At 53.9% G+C, this 27,878-nt stretch overlaps 2 protein-coding genes and 1 long non-coding RNA gene across 13 annotated transcripts in view; 2 read left to right on the top strand and 1 right to left on the bottom strand.

Moving 5' to 3' along the window:
* The first annotated feature begins 1,111 nt into the window (after positions 1 to 1,111).
* DLK2 (delta like non-canonical Notch ligand 2) lies at positions 1,112 to 6,238 on the top strand. 4 transcript variants are annotated; one of them, XM_077903899.1, is made up of 6 exons: positions 1,112 to 1,202; positions 2,372 to 2,502; positions 2,771 to 2,834; positions 3,877 to 4,007; positions 4,488 to 4,632; positions 5,317 to 6,238. In XM_077903899.1, exons 1-6 carry the CDS (start codon positions 1,117 to 1,119, stop codon positions 6,050 to 6,052), a joined length of 1,293 nt encoding a protein of 430 aa, XP_077760025.1. In that variant the 5' UTR covers positions 1,112 to 1,116; the 3' UTR covers positions 6,053 to 6,238. The 4 variants fall into 4 exon arrangements, with proteins under 4 accessions (XP_077760025.1, XP_077760026.1, XP_077760028.1 ...); XM_077903900.1 differs by lacking the exon at positions 1,112 to 1,202 and adding an exon at positions 1,210 to 1,334; XM_077903902.1 differs by lacking the exon at positions 1,112 to 1,202 and adding an exon at positions 1,341 to 1,477.
* On the bottom strand, positions 6,169 to 27,351 carry ABCC10 (ATP binding cassette subfamily C member 10). Of its 3 annotated transcripts, none has more exons than XM_077903876.1 (22): positions 27,195 to 27,351; positions 26,660 to 26,831; positions 23,364 to 24,582; positions 21,577 to 21,804; positions 20,835 to 20,991; positions 20,440 to 20,549; positions 18,694 to 18,773; positions 17,887 to 18,058; positions 16,243 to 16,341; positions 15,673 to 15,862; positions 15,028 to 15,105; positions 14,679 to 14,873; positions 14,121 to 14,274; positions 13,749 to 13,938; positions 10,557 to 10,900; positions 10,083 to 10,252; positions 9,242 to 9,402; positions 8,664 to 8,917; positions 7,513 to 7,658; positions 7,329 to 7,426; positions 6,979 to 7,091; positions 6,169 to 6,665 (listed from the first exon to the last, which is right to left on the bottom strand). In XM_077903876.1, the coding sequence occupies exons 2-22, from the start codon at positions 26,818 to 26,820 to the stop codon at positions 6,512 to 6,514; spliced, it is 4,473 nt and encodes a 1,490-aa protein (XP_077760002.1). In that variant the 5' UTR covers positions 26,821 to 26,831; positions 27,195 to 27,351; the 3' UTR covers positions 6,169 to 6,511. The 3 variants fall into 3 exon arrangements, 2 of the variants coding, with proteins under 2 accessions (XP_077760002.1, XP_077760001.1); XM_077903875.1 differs by having other exon boundaries at positions 7,513 to 7,691; XR_013383479.1 differs by lacking the exons at positions 6,169 to 6,665; positions 6,979 to 7,091; positions 8,664 to 8,917.
* Positions 27,057 to 27,878, top strand: part of LOC144317482 (uncharacterized) — a 46,974-nt gene continuing 46,152 nt past the window's right edge. For 2 of the 6 annotated variants that reach the window (XR_013383481.1, XR_013383484.1), the window contains exon 1: positions 27,060 to 27,510. This is a non-coding gene — a long non-coding RNA (uncharacterized LOC144317482). Of the gene's footprint in view, positions 27,511 to 27,878 lie in introns of all 6 variants that reach the window. The other 4 variants (XR_013383483.1, XR_013383482.1, XR_013383480.1 and 1 more) reach the window with 4 other exon arrangements.

The following is a 27,878-nucleotide window of genomic DNA, read 5'->3' on the forward strand; positions in this document are numbered from 1 at the left end:
TGCCCCTCCCCCCTTCATGCTCTCCTCTCTCTTCCTCAAATAAATAAAATATCTTAAAAAATTAAAAAATAACCTAGAACTCCATCATTCAGAAAAAATAAATCACTGCCAACATTGAGATGGGTTTTAATTTGTTCTTGCTCCCTTCCACACACTTAACATATATTCTTAGCTCATTGGCCATCTTCAGACTTCAAAAGGTGATTTTTAGTCAAATAGTGTTTACATACCATAATCTATTTGGCCTATTTGGACAGTATAGGTCGTTTGCAATTTTTCACACACACACAAAAATCCTTAAATTCAGAAAGTTTTTCAGAAAAGAGGGATCCCTGGGTGGCGCAGCGGTTTGGCGCCTGCCTTTGGCCCAGGGCACGATCCTGGAGACCCGGAATCGAGTCCCACATCGGGCTCCCGGTGCATGGAGCCTGCTTCTCCCTCTGCCTGTGTCTCTGCCTCTCTCTGTCTCTGTGTGACTATCATAAATAAATAAAGAAAAAAATATTAAAAAAAAAAGAAAAGAGGTGATTAGAGTTTTGGGGAAGTTGGCTAGAGAGATGGGGTGGGTGTGGGTGTTATGTTCAATGGAGGCTACAAGAAAAATTAGTCCAGGGGCTCCTCCTTTATGTGTGTTGGAGGTGTCTGTAGGCAGCTGCTCTGCATGAGCTAGGGACCCATCCTATCCAATGTATTGAAATTAAAGATGGTGAAATCTTCATCTGAAGGACTAGAAGATGGGCAGTGGGGTTCCTGCCCTCTGCCCTCTTGCCCTGTGAGAACAATAAATAGTTTGCTGTCCTTGCCTTGCACAGGTGTCTCTGAGCCATTAGCCTGGAGGAGTAGTCCTCCCCCACTCCCCCCAGCCCCAACTCTATATGTCTGAGCTCTGGGTTTGGGCAGTTGACAATTAGCCTGAGATGAAGAACGGTTGTGATCGGAGTACAGAAGTGGGAAACTGGGAGGCACATCTACAGAGTCAGGGGCGTTCCCAGCCCAGGGAGGCTTCCCAGTAGTGGTCGCAGAAAGGAATGGAGTGGGGAAATATACAGTCTTGACGGAGCGGGGCGGGGGGGGGGGGGACGGGGGGCGGTGCGAGAGGCAGATCCTTAGATAGGCATGGGTCGATCCTGGAAGGCTGGGAATGGCAACGAAGAAAGAAGAGGAGGGCGTGGAGGAGGAGGAGAGCACACACACGAAAGCAGGTGATGTAGGATTTACAAACGGAGGAGGCGTGGGCTGGTGACAGGAGGAGGGCCTGGAGCCGCAAGGGTGCCCGGAGCGTGCATGGGATTTAACAGAGAAGCGTGATGGGAAGCTGACTGGCGAGAGCAGAGGTGGGGCACAGGATGAGGGGCGCGGGTCAGGACGGCAAGGGATGCAAGATGGGAGAATAGCGGCTGTGCACATTTGGCTGGCACTTGGCAGTCTTCTTCCTTTTTGATTCCCCTAATTTCCTCTTTTCGCTGAAGAAAGCGAGGTTCGGAAGGGCTAGGTGGCAGCGAAGGCGGGGGCCCCGGGGGGCGCGGGGCGAGGTGTGAGCCCTGCGTCGCGGGGGGTGGGCGCCGGACGCCCGCGGGTGGGGGGCGGGAGCTCCGGGAGGGGGGGCGGGAGCTCCGGGAGGGGGGGCGGGCTCCGCCGGCACACGCCGCCCCTGGCAGGCCGCCTGAGCGCGCGCGAGGAGCCGCCGCCGCCGCCGCCGCTCGGGGTCGCCTTGAGCCCCAGATTTGCGAGCGCTCGGCTCGCATGGCAGCTGCCTCGGCGCCCGTCCCCGCGGCCGGCTAGGGGTGGCCCCGCGCCCCGGCCCCTTGGCGGAGCCCGTCGGATCCCGCCCCGCTCTGCGTCCCGGGGCGCGCTGCCTCCCAGCCCGAGGTGAGGACCGCGAGGGCAGGGGCGCGCGGAGCCAGGGGCGTCCTGGGGACCCAGGCCCCGCGCCGCGGCCGAGCCGAGGCGACGGAGATGGGAAGGGGACGTGGAGAGCAGGTCCGGGGGGGGGGGGGGGGAGTCGAGGTGGGAGGCGGAGACTGCCCGCTGCCGGGAACCGGCCCCCGCGTCCCCTCCGCGCCCGAGGCCGCCTCCCGGCGCTGTCCCCGTCCCCGCGGAGTCCGCCGTGCGGCCTGCGTGCCCAGCCCGGGCCCCTCCGGCGCCTGGACCTCGTTCCGCGCTGTCCATCCTTCGCCTCCTTCCCACAGAGCCCGCTCCGGGGCTCCTGTCTCCGGTCCCCTCGCCTGCCCAGCCTTCCCCGCCTCCGCCCTCCCGCCCCCACCTCCTTCTGTCCCGACGCCCCTCTTCCCCCTCGACTCGTGTCCCTCGAACCGGATTCCGTGCCACCGTCTCCGGGTCCCGCCGCCTCCCAGCCCGTGCCGTCCCACAGGTGTGCGCACGTCCGGCCGTCCATCCGTCCTTCCCTCCTGAGGCCGGCGCTGACCATGCCCAGCGGCTGCCGCTGTCTACATCTCGTGTGCCTGTTGTGCATCCTGGGGGCGCCCGTTCAGCCTGCGGGAGGTGAGCGCGCCCCCGGGCTCGGGTCGCGGCCCTGCCCCGCCATCCGTCGCTTGCGCGTTGACCTCTGCCGGCCAGAGACGGCACTGCAGCCTCCGGCCCGCGGGCTTGACCAGACCTAGAGAGCCCCTTGCGAGGCGGCGAGGACTCTGTTCTGCCCCAGCCTGGAGCAGAGCCCAGCCAATTAGTGAGACCCCGCTCCTCCGAGCCCCGCGTCTCAGGGAGCGGAGCCCTGACTCGGTCTCACCCTTCCCACCTCAATCTCTTGCAGCCGATGACTGCAGCTCCCACTGTGACCTGGCCCACGGCTGCTGTGCGCCTGACGGCTCCTGCAGGTACCTCTGTCCAACACGTGCTACCAAAAACCCTTTGCTCACCATTTCCCAGCAGGTCCACACCCACATCCAGGTCAAGCCCCAGGGCAGAGTGTCCAGGGGCTTAAAACCCTACTGTTCACTCCTCATCCCCTCATGGCCACAGGGCAGACTGGCTAACCTCTCCCGGCCCCATTTCCCCTCTGCTTTGCCTCTCTTTTCTCCTTCTGGCTTATGCCTCTCCACTCCCTACTCCTTTACTCTCCCAAAGCTGATCCAGGTATTCTGAAACGTTCCTCCTCAAGATACCAGTAGAAAGACCTGAAGCTTGAGAGTTTGGAGATTGGGGGCCATGAGGAAAGGGGGAGATAAAAATATAAAGAGAATGGGTTTAGCCTGGGAAAGAAAGACTACAGGAGGGTTGCTGGGGAGATGCACTTAGAAAGAGTATTTTTCTTGATGAATTTGAGTTAATTGACTCACTGGGGTGGGGGTTGGGCCAATTCTGCAGCACGAGAAAAGTGTGTCTGAACATAAGGAAATGAGCTGACAAGGCAAGGTATTGGAGGAGGTGGCTTGAGGTGTTTGAGACACCCTGAAATACTTCAGGTCTTTGTCCTGGAATGAGGATGGGAAGAGAGTCCTTATGACCTTTCAAGGTCACTCTTTTTAAACTGCTTCTGAAAAAAAAATAAATAAATAAAAAAAAAATAAACTGCTTCTGAGCACCTCAGACATGCCAGGAATGGTACTGGGGTTATTTACAAATGTCATCTTAATTTCTTCCTCAACCCAACCTAACCCAACCTATTACAGATGAGAACACTGAAGCCCAGAGAGGTTAGACAAAGCACAAACCCAGGACTTGAACGCTGGTGTCTCATGGTCTGACTCCATATATATGTCCTATGACCCCGTACAGCCCTATACCTACCTGGGGCAGGCCTGGTCTCTCTTAGAGGTTCTCATATGTCCTTGTGTTTTCTAGAAGCTCTGGTATTGCCTCTCCCATCTCCTCAGATCCCCCAACCCAGAGCCCTGCCCCTGTGCTTCTCCCCACCAGGTGTGACCCAGGCTGGGAAGGGCTGCACTGTGAGCGCTGTGTGAGAATGCCTGGCTGCCAGCATGGGACCTGCCACCAGCCCTGGCAGTGCATCTGTCATAGTGGCTGGGCAGGCAAGTTCTGTGACAAAGGTAGGGGAGCAGTAAGGGTAGCTTTTGGACTAGGGACCCCGTGTCTTGGGAGAACATCCATCGATAACATATTTATCGAGCACCTATATTTAATATTAAGCACATATTTAAGAGCACTGTCTGGCTTAAACCCTCAAATACATGGTATTTTATCATTTTAGACTTTATACCAGTTGCCTAATTCAGTCAACATAATCCTATGAGGTGGGCAAGGCAGCTGCTAAAATGTACTCATTTTACCGATGAGGAAACGGAGACCCACAGATGAGATACAACTTGCCCAATAGCTTTGAGACAGACAGATGATGCTGGGGCTAGGAGCCTCCTGACACCAATGCAGTGTTGTTTTCCCCCACTACACCACAGAAGCTCTGGGTGGGTTTGTAGTACAAGTCATGCCCACAGAGCTTCAGGTGGGGCCTGGGCAGGTCTGGGCACCCAGACCTCAGGCACCCAGAGCCTTCCCGGTCTCCTTTCCAGATGAGCACATCTGTACCACACAGAACCCCTGTCGGAATGGTGGCCAGTGTGTCTATGACGGGGGTGGTGAGTACCACTGTGTGTGTCCACCAAGTTTCCATGGACATGACTGCGAGCGCAAGTCTGGACCCTGTGAACAGGCAGGGTGAGTACTGGCCTGTGGGTGAGTGGGAGGTTAGGGGAGAAGTTGGTGATGGGAAAGGAAGCAGGACTATAGAGAGGGTGGTGGCAAAGTATTAGGTCTGAGGGTCCAGGGAGCCAAAGTGTCCCTTGTCCAGGGTTTCTCAACTTTTTTGGTACCATTTGAACCGTTTCTCCAAAACCAAACTTGGAGTTGCTGAAGTTGTACCACGTTAACATGTGACTGCTCTGGTTGAGAAGGTGGGTGTAGGGAGGTTAAGGACCTAGGACTCCCCTTGGCCCCTCGGAAAAGCTGGCACACAGCTCCCAGAGACATTCCGCTCAGCAACTCTCTGCCTTGTTGTGAGTGAGCACATGGGCTGCAGGGCTGGACTTGTCCTCATTTCTGCTGCAGGTCCAAGTGTCTCTGAGGATAATAATAGCACGCCTGCGTTGAGCCTTGCCTTGGGGCCAGGTCCTATGCTAACCGCTTGACATTGAATTAGCTCATTTAACCCTCACAATCTGGGGGGACTAGGGGACTAGTCTTATTCTCATTTTTAAAATGGAGGCATTGGAGGCTCAGAGAGAGGGACTCAAGGTGACTTAGCCAGAAAGGGGGTTGAAGGGTGGCGGCAGTCAGGATGCTGACCTGGGCTACCCTAACAGTGTGAGTTGGCCTTACAGACCTCTTTCCCTCCCACTGCAGCTCCCCATGCCGGAATGGTGGGCAATGCCAGGATGACCAGGGCTTTGCTCTCAACTTCACCTGCCGCTGTCTGGTAGGCTTTGTGGGTTCTCGTTGTGAGGTCAATGTAGACGACTGTCTGATGCGACCTTGTGCCAATGGCGCCACCTGCCTGGATGGCATAAACCGCTTCTCCTGCCTCTGCCCTGAGGGCTTTGCTGGTCGCTTCTGCACAGTCAACCTGGATGACTGTGCCAGCCGTCCGTGCCAGAGAGGGGCCCGCTGTCGGGACCGCGTCCATGACTTTGACTGTCTCTGCCCCAGCGGCTATGGCGGCAAGACCTGCGAGCTCATCTTACCGGTCTCAGAACCCGCCACCATAGTGGACATCCCCTTGGGGACCACCTCGGCTCTGGCAGTACCTGCCACAGGGCCTGTCCCCCACAGCGTGGGGGCGGGTCTGCTGCGCATCTCAGTGAAAGAGGTGGTGCGGAGGCAAGAGGCTGGGCTAGGTGTATCTAGCCTGGTGGCTGTGGTGGTCTTTGGGGCCCTCACCACCGCCCTGGTCCTGTCCACAATGTTGCTGACCCTGAGGGCCTGGCGCCGGGGTGTATGCCCCCCTGGACCCTGTTGCTACCCTGCCCCACACTATGCCCCGGCATGCCAGGACCAGGAGTGTCAGGTTAGCATGCTGCCGGCAGGGCTCCCCCTGTCACCTGACCTGCCCCCTGAGCCTGGAAAGACCACAGCACTGTGATGGAGGTGGGGGCTCCCCAGCCCCCCACCTTCACCTCCTCAGCTTCTCAGACTGGAATAGGCCTTCGTCGCCACCCCTCTCCTGGGGCTCACACACTGAAGGACCTTAGCCACACACCAGAAATATTATTTTTTTAATACATAGACTGTAAGATGGAAATTTTATCAAATAAAACTATGAAAAGTGCACATGGGCTCCTTTGCCAGAAAATCTGCCTGAAGTCCCAGCTGTAAGAGGGCCAGAGCAGAGGCCTGGTTCTGGAGCCTCAGGACTCTGCCCCGCAAGAGAACAGGGGTTCCAGAGAAGACCTAGGGTCCCCTTTTCCCCTCTGGGAAGTGAGGGAGAGGTAGAGCCACAAAGGAGAATGTAAACAAGCAGCCAGCACCCCTGCAGCTGCTCAGGACTAGGTAAGACCGAGGGGAGACCCTGTAGGACGGTGAGAGGGCAGGCTCAGGACCCTCAGCGAGAGGACTGGGATCCCTGCTGGCTGCTCTGCAGCAGCTGCTGGAATAGCGAGTGGGGCTGGCTGCGCAGGGCAGCGGGGGAGTCCAGCTCCACGACCCTCCCTGCTTGCAGCACCAGTACACGGTCAGAGTTCAGGATCGTGTTGAGCCTGTGTGAGAGAAGGTGGTCAGTGGGGGGACAGCGGACAAGGGCCTAAAGAAGAGAGCTGACTTGCTCTTCCCTCTTCTCCCCTGGACAGCATAGGTATGCCCCACAGGCTTTAGTGTCTGGCTCTGTGCTGGGGAAGACTGCAGATACCCTTGGACAGTGTGCTATAAAGAGCCTGGAGAACAAGGAGCTGAGATTCATGGGGGGTTAGAATCTCTAGAGCCCTGACCCCTGGGGTCCCTGAAAGGAAGGGAGGCTCTGGGTTCATGTCACCATAGGCCTTGATTCAATTCTCACTCCAGACACTGGCACACCTGTGCGCAATGGTCAGCACTGTCTTGTTGGCAAAGCGTTTGCAAATGGTCTGCTGGAGCAGTTGGTCTGTCTTCTGGTCCACACTCGCCGTGGCCTCATCAATACACAAGATCTGGAACATGTGCAGAGGGTGGGGGGAGAGGAGGGAGGAATCGGGTTAGCCTTGGCTCCCACCCAAGTACCAGCCCCCACCTCCGGGCCCAGACCAGCCAACCTACAGCTCCCCACCTCCAGCTCTAAAAGGAAAATTAACTTAGTCCCCCAAAACCTCTCCACAACCCACTCCTTCACCCTGACTGCCCCCTGCCTTCTTCCTGGCCCTCTTTAATGTCCCTTCCTGTTGCCTCACCTTGGCATCCGTGAGGAGAGCCCTGGCCAGACACAGCAGCTGCCTCTGCCCCAGGGATAAGCTCCGGCCCCCCTCACCCAGCTCACCATCCAGGCCACCTGCAAGGCACAGCATCCTCAGCCCCAGGTCTCAGGCCTCTCCCTGCTCCCTCTGACTACCCTGCAGGGTAGGGCCTAATACTCACCCAAGGACACGATCACCTCGCTCAGGTGGCACTGCTCCAGGGCCTGCCACAGGGCCCTGTCCTCATGCAGGCCCTGGGGATCCAGGTTTTCCCGAACAGTCCCACTAAACAGAAAGGGTTCCTGGGGGATGATAGCCAGCTGGGATCTGGGGGGGTAAGAAGGCAACAGGACATGGGATCTAGACTGGAGATGTGGCCACTTCTGTTCCTAGCACAGTTTTTTAGTGGGCACTTCCAGGAAAGCTTGGGGGGAGGGGTAAGACCTGAACAAAATCCCCACTCTGCTCCCCAGCTGATCAGTTGTGTACCTACTGTGCCAGTGCTACAGGGAGCATCAAGATACCAAAGGTCTTGACCCTATCCTTAAGGAGCTTACATCTCACTAAGGCACAAAATATGGAGAAACACTGAGAACAGGAGTGGGCTAAGCTGTGTGGGCCCAACTCTAGCAGCCACTGGGCAGCAGTGGCAAGGAATGACCAGAACATGAATGGGGAGGGGACACTTCAAGGTCAGAAGTGGGCCTGGAATCAAGTCTTGAGGAGCTATATGTTTGAGCCATAAGGTAAGGCTGCCACAGGTGAGAAGAGAAGGCAGGAAGACCAGGGCCAGGGCTTGGGATCAGTCATGGGCTTTAGGACAGAGCTGCCCTACCTCGTGCATGGCACAGAACTCAGCAAAAATGATACTAGATCACTTTTGAAAAAAACAAAAAACAAAAAACCTAGATGTGGGGATAGGGAGATGATTAGCTCCAGAAAAGGCCACTTGTGGCTGGGGGCAACCGACCCAGGTCTTGAGCTGTCCCAAGCACTGCCTGCCGAGTCTCAGGGCTGAGGACATCAGTATGGGGCACTGCCCCTAGAAGACTCTGGTTCAGGAGGCAGTGACTGGTGGTCTCGAATGGAGGCTATGTGCCAGAAAGTATAAGGCAAAACTGGAAAGGTGGGCCTGGGTCAGACTGCAGACCTTGAGACCACAGCTATGAGTTTGAACCTCGGTACTAGGATCTCGCTGTCCTCACCTGCTTGTCCTGTCCTCTATCCTGCCCCTTCCTGGCCCTGGCTGCCCCGGGTTGATATAAAGCCTTCCTAGCTGGACATTCCCCCATGTCCCAGTAGCCTGGTGTCCCTCTTCTTCCTCCCCCAGACCTGAGTTCAGCCAGCTCCAGCTGGCTGGTGTCCACACCGTCCAGCAGCACTCTCCCCGAACTAGGTTCCAGCAGCCGGAAGAGCACCAACAACAGGGAAGACTTGCCAGAGCCTGTGCGGCCCACGATGCCCAACTTCTCTCCAGGCTGCACACGGAAAGTCACCCCATCCAGGGCATTTGGCAGCCCCGGCCGGTATACCAGCACCACATCCTGGAACTCCACACTCCCCTGGGTCAGCCAGCCAACGCCCAGCTGGTGGGGTCCATGGGTGGGAGAGAGACAGAGATGGGTAAGGTGGAAGAAATGAGGAGGAGACGCAATGGGGAGTGGGAAGAAGGGAAAATAAGGAGAAAGGGTTGGCACAAGAGGAAAGGGCATGGGCAGCAGAGGTGAGGCCCTCTGGATGGGCACAAGGATGAGAGACACACCGTGAAGAATGTGACATCACACAGTGACATGAGAGGGGCTGAGAAAAACAGTGAGGACCAAAAGGAAAGGAATGAGGGGAGGCGGGACTGTCAGGAGGGTCCCCCAGGGTTCCAGTGCCCAGGCCCAGGGCAGGGATTGCAGGCCTACCCTTGGCAGCTGGCCCTGGGGCTCTTGGGGCAGGTCACAGGAGTACTCCTCGAGACGCTCGACGCTTACCAGCATGGTTTCTGTCTGCGTGAAGCTGCTCACCAGGCCAGAGAGCAGGCCCGTCAGGGACAGAGCGTAAGACAGTGACAGGCCCACCAGTCCTGGAGGCGAAGAGCACAAGCCGCTAGCGGATGGACACTAGGATACATGTGGGAGCAGAGCTGGGGCAGGAGGGAGAATTCAAGGCTATGGACTGTGGCACGTAAAAGCCTGCAGAAGGCAGCCTGGGTGGCTCAGCGGTTTAGCGCCTGCCTTCGGCCCAGGGTGTGATCCTGGAGACCTGGGATCGAGTCCCACATCAGGCTCCCTGCATGGAGCCTGCTTCTCCCTCTGGCTGAGTCTCTGTCTCTCTGTCTCTGTTTCTCATGAATAAGTAAATAAAATCTTAAAAAAAAAAAAAAAAAAAAAAAAAAAAAAGCCTGTAGAGAAGCAGGAAGATGCTGGGACCCAGATGGGATCCACAGGAGGTGAGCCACAAGGGAGTGAGGTGGGCCTGGATAGGCTTCGAGAGAAGACAATGGAAGATGGGCCTGGCAGTGTCAGTAATGGGGCAGAGCAGGGAAGGGGTGAAGGTCAGAATGCTTGTTTTAGTCCCAGACCCACTACCACCTGGGCAAGTCTCTCCCTGGGACTCAGTTTCCTCAACTCTAAAATGGGAGTGATGACAATGACAACACATCCTCACAGGACCCCAAGGTGGGAGATGAAATGCTGGGGGGACAGTGCAGGGAGGGAGGTCTGGGATGCTTCTGAGTTGAGAGTGAGGCTCCCGGGGTGGCACCTGGGTTGGTGAGGCCCTGCTGGTGCTGCACTAGGGCGATGCCCGCGATGGCACTGACCACTGTGGCTCCCATGAGCTGCAGCCGAATGTCTAGCCACTGTATCGTGGCACTGGCGGCAAATTGGCACCTCTGGTTTAGCTCCAGGAGTCTCTGGTTCTCCTCCTCAAACCTGGGGGAGGCCAGGAGGGATGAGAGGCCACTCCCTTGTTGCAGTGACCCCACCAGACTCCTTCCCCGCAGAACGCAGCAACTTTTTCGGAGCTGACCTACACACCCACAGGCCTCTCCTAGCGGGTACAGAGGGACTATGTTCTGCCCCCTATCCCCCATCCCTTTTTCTGCACTCACCCACCCTTCCTTTCTCAGGAGACCTGGGGCCTGCCTCCATGTGCCCTTCTTTTCAGGGGTCCTTCTTCTCACCTCCCTCAGCTTCTCCTCCCCACTGGCTGTGGCCAGAGGCAGATTCCACGCACCTGGAGGTGGCCCCTGCGGCCCGGAGCACAGGGAGGCCAGCCAAGGTGTCAGCCAGGTGGGTGTAGAGAGGTGATAGGGTGAGGCTGCTCAGGCGCCGCAGCTCCCGGGAGGAGGCCCTGTAGTGGCGCTGCACGCGGTAGTAGAGGACGCTCAGCACGGGCAGCAGCAGTAGCAGCCAGGGCAGGCCCGAGCCCAGCACTGCCAAGAGGCCCAGCAGGCCCGCCGCATTGGCCAGCAGGATGTTGAGGGTGAAGGGCAGGCTGTCATCTGCACAGGCCACGTCGGAGGAGAAGCGGTTTAGAACCCGGCCGGCAGGTGTGGAGTCGAAGAAAGTCACTGGCGCCTGGGAGAGGGGTTGTGGTTGGGCGAGGGCAGGGCCTGGCAGCAGAGGGGCTGGGGACAGCCCTGGGGGGGAGGTGGGGTGGGGAGAAAGGCCCAAAGTAGAAAAGAGGAAAGGAGGAAAGTGTCCCCAGAGTTTGGGGGCAGAGAGGAAGGGGCTGGTGGAGCTTGGAGGGAGACCCTCTCAGGGTGGGAAAAGTAGAGACTCTCCCATCTCTCCGGCTAGTGATGACCCTGAGAGGCCATGCTGGCCATTCCTCTACCTCTGTGCTAGACATGCCAACTCCCCTTTGCAGGGCAGGAGCCAGTCTCTTTCCAGAAGAAGAGGACTTTAGGCTCGTAAGATTTAGTTAGAGGTCAAGAGGAACATCCTGATCGCCCGTGGCTAAGTCAGTATGAGCTCGTAGCTCAGCACTCAGGCTCTGGAATCAGACTGCCGCTGGGATTCTGGCCCTGCCATTTGCTGGATAGGAGGCCCCGGGCAAAGAGCTTAATCTCTCTCTCTCTCTCTCTCTTTTTTAAAGGTTTTATTTATTTATTCATGAGAGACACACAGAGAGAGGCAGAGACACAGGCAGAGGGAGAAGCAGGCTCCCTGCAGGGGGCCTGATATGGGACTTGATCCTGGAACCCCGGGATCACAACCTGAGCCAGAGGCAGACCTAAGCCAGAGGCAGACGACCTGAGCCAGAGGCAGACGTTCAACCACTGAGCCACCCAGGCGTCCCAAGGAGGTTAATCTCTTAAAGGCCCCTGTTCCTCATCTCAAAAGCAGGGATAATAACAGAACTGCAGCTCTCAGGGCTGCTGGTAGGATCGAAAGCACGTGTACAGCAGTCAGATGCTGAGCACAGTCTGCCTGGCAGAGAGTGAGTGCTCAGCAGTCTCTAGCTGTTTTTTTTTTTTTATTTTATTTTTAAAGATTTATTTATTTATTTATTTATTTATTTATTTATTTATTCAGGGAGAGGGGGAGAGAGAGAGAGAGAGAGAGGGAGAGGGACAGAGACACAGGCAGAGGGAGAAGCAGGCTCCATGCAGGGAGCCCGATGTGGGACTCGATCCCGGGTCTCTAGGATCACACCCCGGGCTGCAGGTGGTGTCAAACCGCTGTGCCACAGGGGCTGCCCAGTCTCTAGCTGTTTAGATGGCTACTGGGTGGGCCATCTCAGAGACAGCCTGTCCCTTTCTTCACCTTCTCCATCCCCCAGCTCTCTGCCTTTACTTGAGGAATAATCCTCTTAGGGCAGGGGACTAGGGCAAAGGACTTCTGGAAGCACCTCCTAATGCCAATTTATAAGAAACGAATTCCTTCACAGCCCAAAGAGGCTGTGGTCCTGGAGGAGAGGCAGAACTGTGGGTGGCTACTCCCTGACAGGCAACAGGAATACCCATATAGGACTGGGTTCCCAGCCCAACTCTCCACAGAACTAGCCTTACCCAGGTCACTTACGCTCTCATTGCCTCAGGTTCCTTATCTGTAAAATGGGGATAACAGAGTGGGGGGGCGGGGGGGTAAAAAAAAAGAAAATAAAAAAAAATGGGGATAACAGTACCTACTTCACAGGGTTATTACAAGACCTTGATAATGGTCAAGAGGGTGCCTGGCTGGCTCAGTTGGTGAGGCACAATCAAGGCTCTTGATCTTAGGGTTGTGAGTTCGAGCCCCATACACAGTGTAGAGATTACTTAAAAAAATTTTTTTAAAGGATAACAGACAAGGGCAGCCCCGGTGGTGCAGCGGTTTAGCACTGCCTGCAGCCCAGGGGGTGATCCTGGAGACCCGGGATCGAGTCCCACATCAGGCTCTCTGCGTGGAGCCTGCTTCTCCCTCTGCCTGTGTCTCTGCCTCTCTCTCTCTCTGTGTCTCTCTCATGAATAAATAAATAAAATCTTAAAAAAAAAAAAAAAAAAAAGGATAACAGACAAGAAAAGGGCTTTATAAGAACAACAAAAAGGGCGTCCTGGGTAGCTCAGCGGTTTAGCGCTGCCTTCAGCCCCGGGCCTGATCCTGGAGACCCAGGATCGAGTTCCATGTCAGGCTCCCTGCATGGAGCCTGCTTCTCCCTCTGCCTGTGTCTCTGCCTCTCTCTCTATGTCTCTCATGAATAAATAAAATCTTAAAAAAAAAAAAAAGAACAACATGACTAATAATAATTGCTGATTGAGTATTTAGTATGTTCCAGGCACTATCCTAAGCACTTTCCATGTACTAATTAATTTAATCCTCATAATAAGCCTATAAGGTCAGCAACAGACTAAATATGTACACAACAGGGATGGATCTTAAAAACAGCCCTAAATAAAAATTGTAAGAACTAAAAAAAAAAAATTGTTAAGAAATAGAATGCCAAGGGTGCCTGGGTGGTTCAGTTGTTTAAGCGTCTGCCTTTGGCTTGGGCTCTGATCTCAGAGTCCTGAGATGATACCTACTAAGAATGGTTGCTTTATCAAGGAAAGAAGGGGAAACAGAATAGGGTAGGTACATAGATAAAAGGGAATGGGTAAATAAGTAAAATAAAAAAGGGAACTTATGATCTAAGGGGTGTCCCATGCCCCACAAATAAGAGGTGACTAATTCAGGCCTCTGCACTTGAAGTCCAAAACAGGAGTGACTCAGGAAGATTCTCTTCTCCCAATTTTACAGGTCAGAACGCTACCAGCTTAAGTAACTGGGTTTGAACTCAGAGAGCTGCTCTGCTCTCAGCCTCTCCAGGTCTCAAGCTGCCAAGTGCTGCACGCACCTGTGAGGGCTGTCTTCTCCTGAGGACTAGGAGGTAGGATGGGGCACCTGATGGAGCCCAAGTACTGAGAGGGCTCCCCCATGCCACCCCACCCTCCTATCCCCTCACCATAAGGACTCGACACAGCAGGCGGCGATGTAGGGTGGCGGCTGCTTGGAGGGTGCCCGCTGCAAAGAGCACTGCCCGGAGAAAGGTGCAGAGGGAGTTGACACCAGCAATGGTTGCGTATACGGTGAGGTAGAAACGGATGTCTGAGGAGCCATTGGAGGCAGTTTTTGGCAGTGGGAACACTGAGGTGCTGGGTGGTGAGGAGGGGGCTGTGGGTAACCAAAAGAAGGGCCCCTCGGGGGGTCCCTTCCCCTCCCCCACGCCAGCTCTCCCCACCAGAAGACACACACCTGGAACATCAGCCCCGACCCCCACCCCCACCTCCGCAACCCCTCTGGGAGCCCCAAGCCTGCTCTAGCTCCAGCCACTCACTAGAGGTTTCCGGGGGAGAAGAGAAGCAGCTGGGCAGAGAGGAGCCCTGTGGATCCCGGGTTGGTGGGGGCTGGCACCTCCTGGGAGTTATTCTTGTTTGCCTTCAGCTGGGATATCCAGTGGGAGAGCCACCAGTCAGCAGCGTTCCTTGTGCCTCGGTGGGGAAAGGGAGGGAAAAGCTGTGACTCATCCCTTTTTTCCATTCAAACACCCCCTTAACCTTCTGCCCTTAACCCCCATCCCTGGCCCTCTCCACCTTCCTACTATCCCATGTCCTCCCCAGTGTGCACTCCTTCCCTGGGCCCATCACCCATCAGCTCTGAGGAGCGCATGATCTGGAATTTGCAGAGGGGAAGCAAGCTGTGGGGGCAGACCAGAAGATGGCTATGGTGTGCACCCCTCTGGTCCCTGGGACTCTCAGAACTGGGGGTGTGTATTGTCCCAGCTGCTGTCCATGCCTGGGGAGGCTCGGGGCTTTGTAATGATCAGTTGGAGGTGATGGCTGTGATGGGGATCTAGGACTGGGGCAGGATGAGGGGCTCTGGGGTTCACTCCCACCTTGCATGAGGAGCAAGGAGAGGAGGATGGCTAGGGCCAGGCCCAGGCCCACGGCCCTCAAGTATGCTCGGTACACGTGCAAGGCCACAGCACCCTCCTTCTTGCTTTCTTCCTGCAGCAGATGGCCACATGTTTTCTCCTCCACTTCCAGCCTCTCCTTTGTTTTCTCCAGGTTCCCGACTGACTGCACTGCAGCTGTGAGGATGGGCAAGGAGGGCAGGGTGTGGATTAAGTTTGCAGGAAGACAGTTAAACTTCAGTGTTTCAGATGGGCAGGGGAGCACTGAGGAAAACGTATCTCTATAGTGAAGTGGTGGAGGGCAAGCCCTTTCCTCAGCCCTCAGCCATACCTGAGTCAGCCTCTTGTCCCTCCTCAGCCCAGGCTTTGGGGACAGCTTGTACCAATGGCAGGATCTCAGAGGGAGGCCCTGGAAGGTAGCAAGGAAATCATCAGGGGGCTCCTGCGTATATACTATATACTCTGCCTTCCTCAATGAGTGTGCCAATCCACCTCCTATTCTTTGTGGACCCCTTCCCTGACTCTCACTAGCAGGGCCCTACCCTGGACCCCTAGACTCTGAAGAGGACTCTCAAGTCCATCCCTCTGTGCCTGTAGTCCAGCCAGCTCAGACACATGTTCACTCTAGGAGAGTCATAGCTATCCATGAGCACTCTGTCCAGAGTCACCTCTTGTTACTGCAGAGCTTTCTCCTCAGGCTTCACAAAATTTCTAACAGTCTGGTGGAGCCTCATTTCCTCCTGTTTCTCTCCCAGTGAACTTCCCTGGTCATGTCCCTCTGGATAATAATCCATCAGAGGTGGGGTTTTGTTAATATTTGTATTTTTAATAAAAAGATTGTTCTAAACCTGACTGTTGTCTCTTCTCTAAGGACGTCATTGTTCCTGGAGATCTTGGTCCTCTGTGTTCCCAAAGTACCCAGTCACACAGCCCAAGTTCCAAATCCACTGGCTCCCACCCTGGCGGCCCATATTACCAGCCCGGAGAAGGCGCCCGGCCTCCATCAGCAGCACCAAATCTGCCTTCTCCAGGTACTCGGTGCGGTGGGTACAGAGTAGCCTTGTAGTGTGGCTCAGCACTCCCAGGATGCACCTATGCAGAAGGTGGCTGGCCACGTCTGCGTCCACAGCAGCCAGAGGGTCATCGAGGAGATAGAGCTCCTTTTCCTAAAAGAGGTGGGGACATGATGGGTACCAAGTCCTGGGTCCTTTGGTCAGAACCCAGACCTCTCCTAGGACACAATCTTGAGGCTGTCAGAGAAGACAGTTGAGAAGAACTCTGGGGGCTGCCCCAAGAGCAGTGGCAAAGCAGGTGAGACTTGAGGGTAAACTTCCCTCCAGTCAAGCAAGGCCAGTGCTTAGCGCTTCAAGTTACATAATTTTTTTTAAAGGATCTTTGATTCTGCCTTCAATCTGCAAAAGGGGCATGGGGTGGCAAAGGGATAAACATCTCAAGAGCATGAAGGGAGAGAGAAAAAGAAACTAGATGCTGATGAAAATATCCCCGTTCCCCACTCCCTCCAAGGACCTCCTCATCTTTAATTCACCTGGTAGATAGCGCGAGCAAGGGCAATCCGGGCCCGCTGTCCCCCGCTGAGGGTCACACCTTTCTCCCCCACCTCTGTCTGGTCTCCAGCAGGCAAAATCTGGTAGGAAAGGCCTCCTAGCATTGGTCAATGGGCTCCCCAATACCTTCTACTCCATCCCCTTGCAGGGAAGAGGTAGAGGGCGTCAAGAGAGCCAGGGAGCTTAGGGAGAGTAGACTTGAATTTGGGGTGATCAAGCAACAGGGGATAATCTGTAATTCTGACAATCCAATCCCTATGACAACCTTATGAAGTTGGTATTTTCTCTTTCACAGAGGAAACCAAAGTTCAGAGTAACTACCTTGCCCTCAGGTGGTTCTACAGCTAGTAAGCAGCAGGACATGAATATAGATTCTTAGCCACCCTGTCACACTCACTACCCTGCCTTTTTATTTTTTATTTTTTTAAGATTTTATTTATTTATTCATGAGAGACACACAGAAAGAGAAGCAGAGACATAGGCAGAGGGAGAAGCAAGCTCCACGCAGGGAGCCTGACAAGGGGCTTGATCCCAGATCCTAAGATCACGCCCTGAGCCAAAGGCAGATGCTCAACTGCTGAGCCACCCAGGCATCCCTACCCTGCCTTTTTAAGAGCAAGGATGACGATAGGCAAATTCAATGTGGAAGCTTTCATAGATTTTTACACAAGGAATGTACCCCAAGCCTTCATGGGGCCTCAGGAGTGGTCTCCTTAGCTTAGGGGGGCCCATTACAGTGGAAGCACCTGTGGTCTATCAGACAGTGAGTCCCCCTGAGGGAAAAGCTTTATAATTTACCACTTAGTGCCTAGAACCGTTCCCAGTACTCGACAGGCATTTGAGAAATGTCTGATGTAGAAACAAATGATTCATGGGCATGGGATACCCCATAGCCAAAGTAAAGGTCCTCTTTTCCAGGGAAGTTCCACATTTACCTGGACAGAGTAGTAGTGATGACAATCCTGCTGGGGACATGGGGATTGAGTGGGGAAGTCATGGGTGAGATCTGGAATCTCATCCTCCTAAATTCAGTACTCTGGATTGTAGGGGATCTATTGGACTTGCCTCTAGTAACCCTAAATCTCTTAAGCCTCCCCAGGGGAAGGTGTAGGAGAAGCTCTTTTTTTTTTTTTTTTTTTTTAAGATTTTATTTATTTATTCATAAGGGACACACACACACAGAGAGAGAGAGAGAGAGAGAGTGAGAGAAGGAGAAACAGGCAGAAGGAGAAGCATGCCGGGAGCCGGATGTGGGACTCAACCCCAGGACTACAGGATTACGCCCTGAGCTGAAGTCAGGCGCTAAACTGCTGAGCCACCCAGGCATCCCAAGCCTCTTGAACCAGAACCACCAGCCGAACCTACATAGAGCTAAAGCCTCAGAGGGAACCCTAGCCTAGAGGCTGCTATGTGGAACCCCCCCCACCACTACTGTCCCTTTGGGTCCTACTTGGAAGGGGGAACCACACACTGGATGCTCTAGGAGGACCAAACCTGACAGCCAGTCTCAGGTTAATGGTGCCTGAGCAGAAGCAACTTCTTCCCAGAGAAGCAAATCTCTGACTTGAGGTGTCAGGGACATGGGGAAGAAGGCAGTCAGGGGGTCTTAGGGCTTGGGCACTCACATGGAGGTCATCAGTAAGGGCGCAGGCCTCGATCACTTCTTTGTACAGTTGGGCATCAAATGTTTTCCCAAAGAGAATGTTATCTCGGATGGTGGCAAACTGGATCCAGGGTTCCTGGGTGGCCAGGCCAAAGCCTTTGGACAGCCCCCACACTGCCACCCGCCCACGCAGCCTGCAAAGAGCCAAGCCAGCAGCATGAGGGGGCCAGTCCCCAACTGGGTCCCTCCATAACCAGCCCCCTGCCTCCCAGAAGCCTCTCCAGACTGCTGTCTTCTACATCGGGTCCCCCTTCATGTCACATGGGTTTCTGGATTGGTAGCCACTGGGTCGAGGGGACCTAACGAGGCTGGAGGCTCAGTCTGGATTGGGAAGGGAAGCAATTGCTCTTTGGCTATAGCCAAGGGGTTGTCAGATCTGGATGTGCTCAGAGAAGAGGATGGCCACCACCCTGCTCCCACTCATTCTCACTGTAAAATAAGAAGGCCCTCCTTTATCCCTCTGCTCCTCTCTAGATCCCTCCCTGCGTAACCACGTTTTCTGAAAGATGAACTGATGCAGGATGTTTCCATTTATTTCTTTACTCACTATTATAGCACTGATAATACTCTGGTATGAAGCTTATGATAACTCACTTTGACTGCCTTCCCCTTTCTAGACTAAAACTCTCCCAAGAAAGGGACAAGGTCTTGTTCGTCTCTGACTCTCAGTATCCTGGGACCCTATAAAGGCATCCACCACAGGGCAGGGGCTAGGCAAGTGTTTGCTGCAGGTCAAAGCTGAGGACAGGGGACACTAGAGGTTACTCACCTGTGGAGCTCCCCAGCAACGGCGGCCAGCAGCGAGCTCTTCCCACAGCCCACCTTCCCCACGATGCCCACCAAGACACCCTGCAAGGAAGCCAGACAGTAAGCATCAGGTCTCCCTCCTGAGGCCCTGGGCTGCCAATCATTCCACGGAGGCTTCTTAGGCCCGTTTGTCTGTGAAGAAAGAATTCTCCAGCCCATAGGCTGAGCTGTGCCTCACCGAGTAGGAGGTTCCTATATAGTTCATATAGGAACTATCAGAAGTACAGTGCTTACTTTCCACTTAGAGGAGTGATCAGTTTCACTGATCTGCATGAAGGGCCCCTGGAGAGGCACCAGAGAGAATGGAGGAAACTGCCTAGAATTTCCAAGGAAAGGTCAAAGCAGGGAGCCTGGAAAGAGAAGGGAGGGAGGGACTCCAGGCTTTGGGGCCTGGATGCTGGGCTACTTAAGTTCACCTGTGGCTAGACTTCTGCTATGTCGGGGCAAAAGGCAGTGGTGCTTTGCACAGGTGCCCATTTCTGTTATTTGCAGTTTCAAATTTTCTGTTCTCCCTTCATTTCTTAGTTGTAACATACATCCATGGAGCTATCTTCCTGTACAAAAAGGAAAGAAAAACCCCTTTTCTAGAAACAGATAGTGCTCTCAGGAGCTCTGTCTGTGATGCCCCCACTCTATCGGCCAGGATTGACCCATCTCTGGGTGGGCACCAGAGTGAGTTGAGACCCTTCCCTGAGAATTCTCCCTTTTTCTGGCTGTAGCTGTTAAGTGGGAGGGCTCTATGCAGTCACCTTTTCTGCTCAGTGGAGAGCAGGTCCACTGAAAGAGAAGCATGAGGCAGATACAGAGAAAAGCAGACAGAGGGAGAGTTCTAGGAGTTGAGTCCTGGTTCTGGGCAGCTGCTGAGATCCAGCTGTATGCATGCCTTTGGATTCTGTAATTCATCTCTATAACCTTATTATAAACTCTTGTTTGCTTAAGCTAGCTCCAGTGGGTTTCTATGACTTATATCCAAAAAAAAGCCCCAACTGACAACATTAGTAAAATTCCTTTGAAAAATTCCAGCCTTGTCTTGCCTGAACTAAGAAAAAAAAAAAAAAAAATACAGCCCATGCCAGAAATGTGAGCCAAATGTGGTAGAGACTAGAGAATGCTGGGTTGAGCTGTGGGGCAAAGGGTTGGACAGGGGTCAAGGGAGAGGGAAAATTCAGGACGGGGGTGGGGTGTGTGTAGAGGAACAGGAGTCCTGTCCTGCCAGGAATATTCTTTCAAGTGTTTCTTTGACGATGTATGCATGCAGTGGTGTGAGTCACAGGGTGTGATTTCTTTTCAGCAGGCTAAATAGAGGATTATCTACCCCATTTGCAAAATCCTTCTCAGAAGAGGCTACAGGGCCTCTCCCCTGGTCCCTGACCTGGGGCAGATGCTGAATAAGCTCTGGGGTCTATTCTGAGTTTGCTGGCTCCGCAGGAACAATGGAGAGACAGACGTACTTGTTGGCCTGGACTAGGTGGATATAGCTGTCTAGAGACCAGGGACAGAGTAGAGGACTCTGAGAAAGCTATGCTAGTGGGATGATGCTCAGAGAGGAGTGTAGAACCTGCTCACCAGAGCTCCTCCGTTCTTTCCCTTGGTGCTTTGAGATGCAGGCCATCTAGCTATGACTGGCTCCATGCGTGTTTATCTGTCACTGAGTCTTTATCCCTCATTCATCCAGGGACTCCCCTAGGTTGTCTATCCAACAACAAACCTTCTTCACTTCGAGGTGATTGATGAAGATCTCCTGGCTGGTTCCAACTGGGTCCCAGGAGAACAGGGCTTCATGGAGCTCCAACGCTGTAGATGGCTCTGTGGGGGGATCTGAATAGGGAAAAAAATACACAACTTGGGCTGCTAAGGCACAACCTACCTACTTGGAGAGGGTAAACCAGGAACATGTCATTGGCTTGCCTGTCCTGTATCTACTGGCCCAGGGCTAATTCAGCCTTAGTCTTGGTCTGAGGATTCTTCCCCAGGAAATGTCCACTTGCTCTGCCTGGATTCTGCTGCCTCTGGCCCTTCTTGCTGGCACCTATGTACAGCGTCCTAGGGGCTATTGTTCCCTCCTCACCCTGTGCCAGGCTCTTCCTTCTAGCTCCCCATTACCTGGGCTATAGTAGACTTGGGGGCTGTGGTTGGGAAGGTCAAGGAAACGCTGGATCCGGTCCAAGGACACTTTGGCCTCCAGGAGGCCATTGATCACCCAAGGGAAGTTGTTGAGGGGAAGAATGAGCAAGCGCACCAGTGCCAATGCCGTGAACACCTAAGTAGGGCAGAAGGGGGATGAAGCATCACCTGAAGCCCAGGAGCTATCTGAAGGCAGACAGGGGTGTAAAAGGAAGAACAGGGCAGCAGCAGAACTGAGGGGTGGCTGGAAAATCCTTGGGTGGCAAAGGTAGCCATCTCAGAATCTTAGAAATTCCAGATGTTCCTCCAGAGATCCAGGTAGCACCTCAATAAGCACACAGGCCTGGGGCATTCTGAGACTTTCTCAGAATTTCTAAGTACATTGTCTGGCCCTGGCTAGAGCCAGCACTGGATCATGGATTTTTCCCCCCCAAAGTAATTAGAATGAGGATAAGGGAACCTAACATGGAGCCTGGGGCTAATATCAAAGAGGATGGAAGAGAAGGGGAAAAAAAGGAATTCCTTCACAGAGCAAAGGGTGATATATTTGGGGCCCTAGAAAGTTCGGAGAACTCCCCCTCAGTTGGAAAAGGTTAAGGTAGCCAGATATCCTCCTTCCCAGCAGCCCCAAGGGCCTGAGGCTACCTCTTAACTCCATCACAGCCTCCTTGCTGTCACCTCTCTACACTTTCCTACAGCCATCCCCTCTTCTGGGACTCACCTTGGTGGCAGTGAGTTGGTGCCCCATGAGGACATAGGTGATGAAGATGACAATGGAGATGACAACCGGCAGGGCAGCCCACAGGTACACACAGGCTGCATCCAGGTATTTGATGACTCTGAGCCGCCCCAGTTCTTGAGCCCGGCAGGCCTCTACCCGGGCCCCCAGTGCCTGCTCCCACCCGAAGAACTTGATGACCCGAACGCCACTCAGCAGCTCTGTCATGAGCTGGGGAGGGAGACAAGAAAGTAGAGTGAAGTGGAAACCCTGCTCACAGGTGTCCACTTTCCTCCACCCAGAAGTTACTGGGAGAGAAAGCAGAGTACTAGGCTCCTAGATACCCTGTACTGCCCTAGAACTGGTCTCCTTCCTCACCTCAGCTCTTTCTGAAGAAATACCACCCTCAAATAAATCCCTTTCAGGGGGATCCCTGGGTGGCTCAGCAGTTTAGTGCCTGCCTTTGGCCCAGGGCCCGATCCTGGAGTCCCGGGATCGAGTCCCACGTCAGGCTCCTGGCATGGAGCCTGCTTCTCCCTCCTCCTGTGTCTCTGCCTCCCCCTCTCTCTATGTCTATCATAAATCAATCAATCAATCAATCAATCTTAAAAAAAAAATCCCTTTCAGTCCTGAGTTGCTTCCCCTGCCAATCTTTTTACTTTTCCTCTGTGTGTGTGCTCTAGAGTGGAGAACAAGTCAGAGCTGGAGTCCCTTCACCTTCCTACTCCCTAGGCAGAAAGTACTGAGGTGCTACCACACTGGCCTAAAAGCTCTCCTTTCATAAGAGAAAGGACTAAGAACTACTTCTCAAGGCCAGAACAGCGGGCTTCAGGAGCCAGTCGCCAGTCTGGCTCATGGCTTGGGTGGTACAGGAACTATTTCTGTAGGAGCGTACAGGTGTAGGAGGCCCACACCACAGCCCAGGGTCAGACAAGCCAACAAGTCTAGGCAAGATGGGCAGGGGCTAGAGAAACTCCTTGGATCCAAACATTCACACATCCCCAGTCTGCAAGCCAGGGAGACACTGGGAGCTTCCCGGATGGCGCTAGAGACCTAGTCTGTAGCTGTCATGGGTAGGAGAAAAGGGCCTGGGCTATGAAGGACCTTCCTCCTATTAGCGCTCTGAGCTATTCCCATAAGAGGCTGACAACTATGCTGTGCGGACCTCCAGGCCTGCCATCCTCCTGTCACTGCAGAACCCAGACACTCAACACGCAGAGCCGGCCCAGGCAGAGGACTGGCCTACTCCCTTCCCCTCAGCCCAACCCTTAGAGGTAGCTGGGGCTCTCCTAGACCTCTCCACTCCACCTGTGGCTATGAGATGGTCTCTGCCCTAGATGAAGAGGTAGAGGACTCGGGTCCTGGCACTCATACTAAAAGCCCATTTAGTCCCAGACAGGCTACTTCCTACCTCCTCAGTTTGCTGCTTACAGCTGCATGAGCTAATACTGCAGTGTTACTAACAGGCTACTTTTATTTATTGCTTACTTTGTGACTGGCCCCATACCCAGAGTCACCTCATACGATCCTCACAACCACCCTCTGAAGCAAGCTACTATGGTCATTTCTCAGATGAAGAAATAGAGGCCCAAAGAGGTTAAATGACTCGTTTGGGGTGATTAAACTAGTAAGTGGTAGAGTTGGGATATGAACTCATGTCTTTCTCCAGTTGGAGCTCTTAACTTCTAGAGTATGCTCTCACCCTCAGGCACTGTGCATGGGAGGACCTGGGGGACCAGGTGGGTGGGTCCTCAGCTCCAGATTGCTGAGGGACCCTAAGCAGCCCTCACCTTAACCCTTGCATCCTTGTGCTGTAGCATCTCCTGGTTGCTGGCCATGATGCGCGTGGCAATCACTTTGTTGACAGGGACCAGCAGCAGGGCCAGGATGAGACCACCCACAAAGGCCACACCCACCTGCTGGTGCAGCAGATAGAGGGTAATGGCCAGCTGCAGGGGCAGGCCCCAGGCTTCATGGAAGCTCCCAGCAAAGTTGAGCAGCCGCTCAGAGTCGGTGCCCAGTAGGTTCAAGGCCTCCCCGGCAGGAGGGCGTCTGGGCCCCAGCTGTAAAGCCTTTCGGTACAGAATATTCAGCACAGCCCCCCGTGCCTGAAGTGTCACCTTCCGTATCTCATACCCATACTGATTCTGTAGCACAGCACCCAGGATGGCCCCACCAGCTAGCCCCAGGGCATACAGCAGTCCATTGCTTAGTGGTTCCTGCCCCTCCTCCAGGAAGCCCACCAGGAGGGAAAGCAGCAAGGGCCCTGAGAATCCCAGCATGGTCCCCACCAGCTTCAGGAGTCCAAGTGCCAGGTAGTGCCGGCCAAAGGCCTTATACAGGGCTTTCCACAGCCGGACCCCTTCCTGCCAATGTGCCTGGAAGATACGAGCCAGGTAAGTTGGGTGCAGTCTGCGTGGAAGGTGGCAAGTGTCCTGGGGCTGCCGGAGCTCTCCACGGGCCCCTCGGGCCAGCAAGGGTGTCAGCCAGGCATAGGAAAAGCGTGACAGCCAACTTTCTCCATCTTCAGCTACCTCAGACTCCTGTCCTTGAGACAGGAGGAGCTCCTGGGCCCAGGGCCTCCGTGATGCCCCAGGGACCGCCCAGCCCAATCCATAGGCCAAGAGCGCAGCCAGCTGCAGGATGAGAAGACATAGGCGGGATAGGGGTCCTGGGAGAAGCGGGGGCAGAAGTGTGCCTCGCTGGCAGTGCCACAGCAGAGTCAGCACTAGGGCTGGGGCTGGCAGGAAGGCAGCCAGAGCCAAGGCCAATGGTCCCCGGGAGTGGCCATGAGGGGAATGAGCCAACGCCCACAAGGCCAGGCAGTGGCTGATCCAGGCCACAGCTGCCACACCCCCTGCCAGCACTTCTAGCCCTATGGGTCCTGGGCCTGCCCCTGGTGGCAAAGCCACTGGAAGGAGGTCTAGTAATGGAAAGATGAAGAGCAGGAAGGAGGCTGTGAGTCGGAGGCGCCAGCCGGGACTGCAGTACAGGATATACTCTGGATTCCTAGGGACAGGGGGGACAAAAGAAAGGGAGGCACATAGTGGCTGATTGAGGGCCAGACACATCACTAATAACTCACTTACCTAGAGGCAATCAGCTCCTTTCCTGCCTTTTACATCTTATCTGTATCTCGCTTTACCCTGAAATACAAGGGGTTTTTCCCAGGAAGTCTTCCTGGCACAACCTAATCTGTTTTCAAATCTACCCATACCATTTCTGATCATTCTTTTGCCACAAACTAACAATTCTTAGTTAAGGATGTATGAAACGTGCGGTGCCTGGGTGGCTCAGTTGGTTAAGTGTCTGCCTTCAGCTCAGGTCATGATCCCAGGGTCCTGGGATCAAGCCCCACATCGGGCTCCCGGCTCGGCCAGGAGCCTGCTTCTCCCTCTCCCTCTGCCCTTCCCTTGCTTGTGCTCTCTCTCTCTCACTTTCTCTCTATCAAATAAGTAAATAAAAAAAATTTTTAAAGGATGTATGGAATGTGAAGACTAATTAGGAAAAAAAATCCTAAATTTTCATACAGATAACAACCAAGAAATGAATATTCACTTTTATAAAAATATCTACCTAAAATAATCCTTAATCTCACCTGAAACACTACTAGATGAATAAAGACTTGATTTATATATGGCTTCTACACTCGACTACAATAGCCTAAAATTGACAAAGCCTCAGAATATTCTACTCTCTGACTTTCCAACGGTTCTAGAAGGTGGTATAGGTCATATTTGTGACTCCACTTGCTGAACAAAACGTCTTTTTTAGTTTTGTCTCTATCTTCTTGGCAAGCCAAAAACATTTTTAGTCAACAAAAGGGTGATCTGCCTACGTTAAAAATTAAGTACAGTATACCTGCAGCAGTGCATATGAGAATGTCTTGGGGGTTTACATAATGAGAAGACTAAATCTATTGTTCCTCTTATTGGCAGGGCTGGGTTACTGAAAAAGTTTAATCCTAGATTAGAATGCTTTGGATTTCCTCTAAAAAGTCCAGTTAATCACAGTAATATGGAGCAGTTTATACTGGAATAAAAGTCAACCTTTAAGAATTCTTTAAGATGTAGGGACAAAACACTGGGCTCTTGGAGGCCCCAAATTGGCCATCAGTCAGTCTTAAGCCCATGAGTAAGGACTCCTTCCCTCTCTGCACTTCATTTTTCTCATCAGTATGGTGAGCAGTGAAGAGTCTGGACCCAAAGCCCTCTACAGTCCTTTCTTGTCTGAGATTCTGGATCTAACCCTTTTCAGCAATGTACAAAAACTCTTAAAAGTGAAATGCAAAAACCATAATTTCTATTGATTATATGACGGTCTTTCTTGCCTGCTCAAAGACTGAGTTCTTGAAGCACTGTGTCTATTTTTAATAGAAAGTCCTCTGAGCAGGCTTTGGATGTCTATGCTAACTGACTAACCCTCTCTAGACTTCTGCCTCATTCTATGTAAAAGACAAACCAGGATTCCTCCCAGACCAACAGATCCCAAGCTTCTCCTCCTCAAGGAAGGGATTCATCAGCCCCCTGATTCATCTGGGATAAGGACACATTCCATCTATCAGACTAGGGACCCCAAAAGGCAGACAGTAGACTTCTCTCCTGCTTTGTCAATAGCCAGAGTGAGAGTAACTTTAGACATATCTAGCCATACAGAAATAAATACAAAACCAAGGTAAGTTTGGCACAGGTACATTACGGCTCCAAACCCAGGAAGATTAAGGTTTTGATTTTGCTCTTCTCTTCTACCTACTGCTTCCTCTCCATCTGGGTAGATATGCTTCTCTATTCTAGGGAATACTGAGTTCTCATGGATGGAAGTGGTGAGAAACTGGTCCTACAACTTCAACACAAGCTACCTTTATTGGCTAAAAACATTGTTCGAAAAAAAAAAAAAAAAACATTGTTCGCCCAGTTTTGCGTTCAATTCATGACACGTTGCTGCAAAGTGCTAATGCTAGATTTTATTCTATTTTTGCCCTACTCCACAGACCTCACTATTCTGATTACACTCCCGCGGAGATGTGGGTTTCAGGAGAGGTCTGCAAGCACACATGGACAGATGCGTTGCACCTGTTTCTACCCACCTCGGAGTGCCCCAGTGGCAGGCACTGAGCACGGCGAGGAGCGCATGGGGCAGGGCGCTGAGCACCAGCTGGGTGAAGCAGTGGCCGGCGGCGTCCCCCTCCCACACCGGGAGCGGGTGCAACACGCTGGTGTCGCACAGCTGGGCCAGGAACCGCTCCATGGTGGCTTCACCTGCGAGGAGAGCCGGGGGTGGCGGCAGGCAAGGATCCTCCCAGGTAGGGGGGATCCGTGTTTCCAACGGCGAGGTCCAGGCAGGCAGCCGACACCCAGCGGGGGAGAGTGGGGACGCGCACGCGGAAGCCGGGGGCCGCCTGCGCGCCAGGACAGCCGGGTCTCCCCGCCTCCAACCCCGCCCCGAACCGGGACCGCCCCTCGCCGCGGCCCGGAGGCCAGACCCCACCCATTCTCGCGTTGCCTCACAGGGAAGTGGGTCGGCTTCCGAGAGCCGGCAGGTTTCTGGAGCGGTCGCCCGGCCGGCCTCGCTTGTCCCCCCGTCCCTTGTGTCTCCGACCCCAGAGATCCGGAACGTCTAACCTGAAGGTGATGCTCGCCAGCGGCTCCCGAGATCCCGAGCACTGGTGAATGCGAAAGAGCCCGGCGCGGTGTCCGGGCGCGGTGTCCGGGCGCCAGCCGGGCTCCCCGGCACCCTGTGTGGGCGGGACCACCTCTCCGGCGCCGCTCGCCCCGCCCATCCGCCGGGCCCCTGCGCGCGTGCGCACTTCTCTGCCGTGCCCGCGGTCTCGGAGCCGGCGCGCCGCGGCCGTCTCTCTCGGGCTTCAGCGGGCTTATGCTGCCTTATTTGCATGGGACGGATGTCAGCCCTAGTGCAACGTCATTTATACCCTCTCAGGTAGAGTCCTCGCTCCCATCTGTCTCCTGTTTACTAGCAGGCACATGCATTGCACTAATTCTTAAAGCTTTGGGACTGAGAAGCCAAACGTGCATGCTGCACTGATGAATAATGCCACTTGGGGACATTTAGACCATTACCGTCTTTATTCCAAGGCTGCATGGCTTTGGGGAACTTACCTGGGCCCTTTGAACTTCAGGTGTTTGGTTTTTTTTTGTTTTGTTTTTGTTTTTTTTGGTCCGTGCAATTGGGCAATACCACTACTAAGGTACTAATGAGAGTGTTGAATAAAATCTTTAGGGCAAGAGCCTTGCTTAAAGTAGTCCCACAATACATAAATACATTTTTTAAAGGTTTTGTTTATTCAT

Source organism: Canis aureus, chromosome 7 (genome assembly GCF_053574225.1).
Source record: "Canis aureus isolate CA01 chromosome 7, VMU_Caureus_v.1.0, whole genome shotgun sequence".
NCBI lineage: Eukaryota > Metazoa > Chordata > Mammalia > Carnivora > Canidae > Canis > Canis aureus.

Bases quoted from the DNA above. Each gene is read 5' to 3' on its own strand.
- DLK2 (XM_077903899.1), top strand. From the start codon at position 1,117: ATGGGTCGATCCTGGAAGGCTGGGAATGGCAACGAAGAAAGAAGAGGA. The intron at 2,503-2,770 runs GTGAGCGCGCCC...AATCTCTTGCAG, and splicing joins GCCCGTTCAGCCTGCGGGAG to CCGATGACTGCAGCTCCCAC. The intron at 4,633-5,316 runs GTGAGTACTGGC...CTCCCACTGCAG, and splicing joins GGACCCTGTGAACAGGCAGG to CTCCCCATGCCGGAATGGTG.
- ABCC10 (XM_077903875.1), bottom strand. From the start codon at position 26,820: ATGGAGCGGTTCCTGGCCCAGCTGTGCGACACCAGCGTGTTGCACCCG. The intron at 18,059-18,693 runs GTGAGTAACCTC...GGCTCTTTGCAG, and splicing joins GTTGCTGGGGAGCTCCACAG to GCTGCGTGGGCGGGTGGCAG. The intron at 15,863-16,242 runs GTGAATTAAAGA...CACCTCTTTTAG, and splicing joins TTGCTCGCGCTATCTACCAG to GAAAAGGAGCTCTATCTCCT.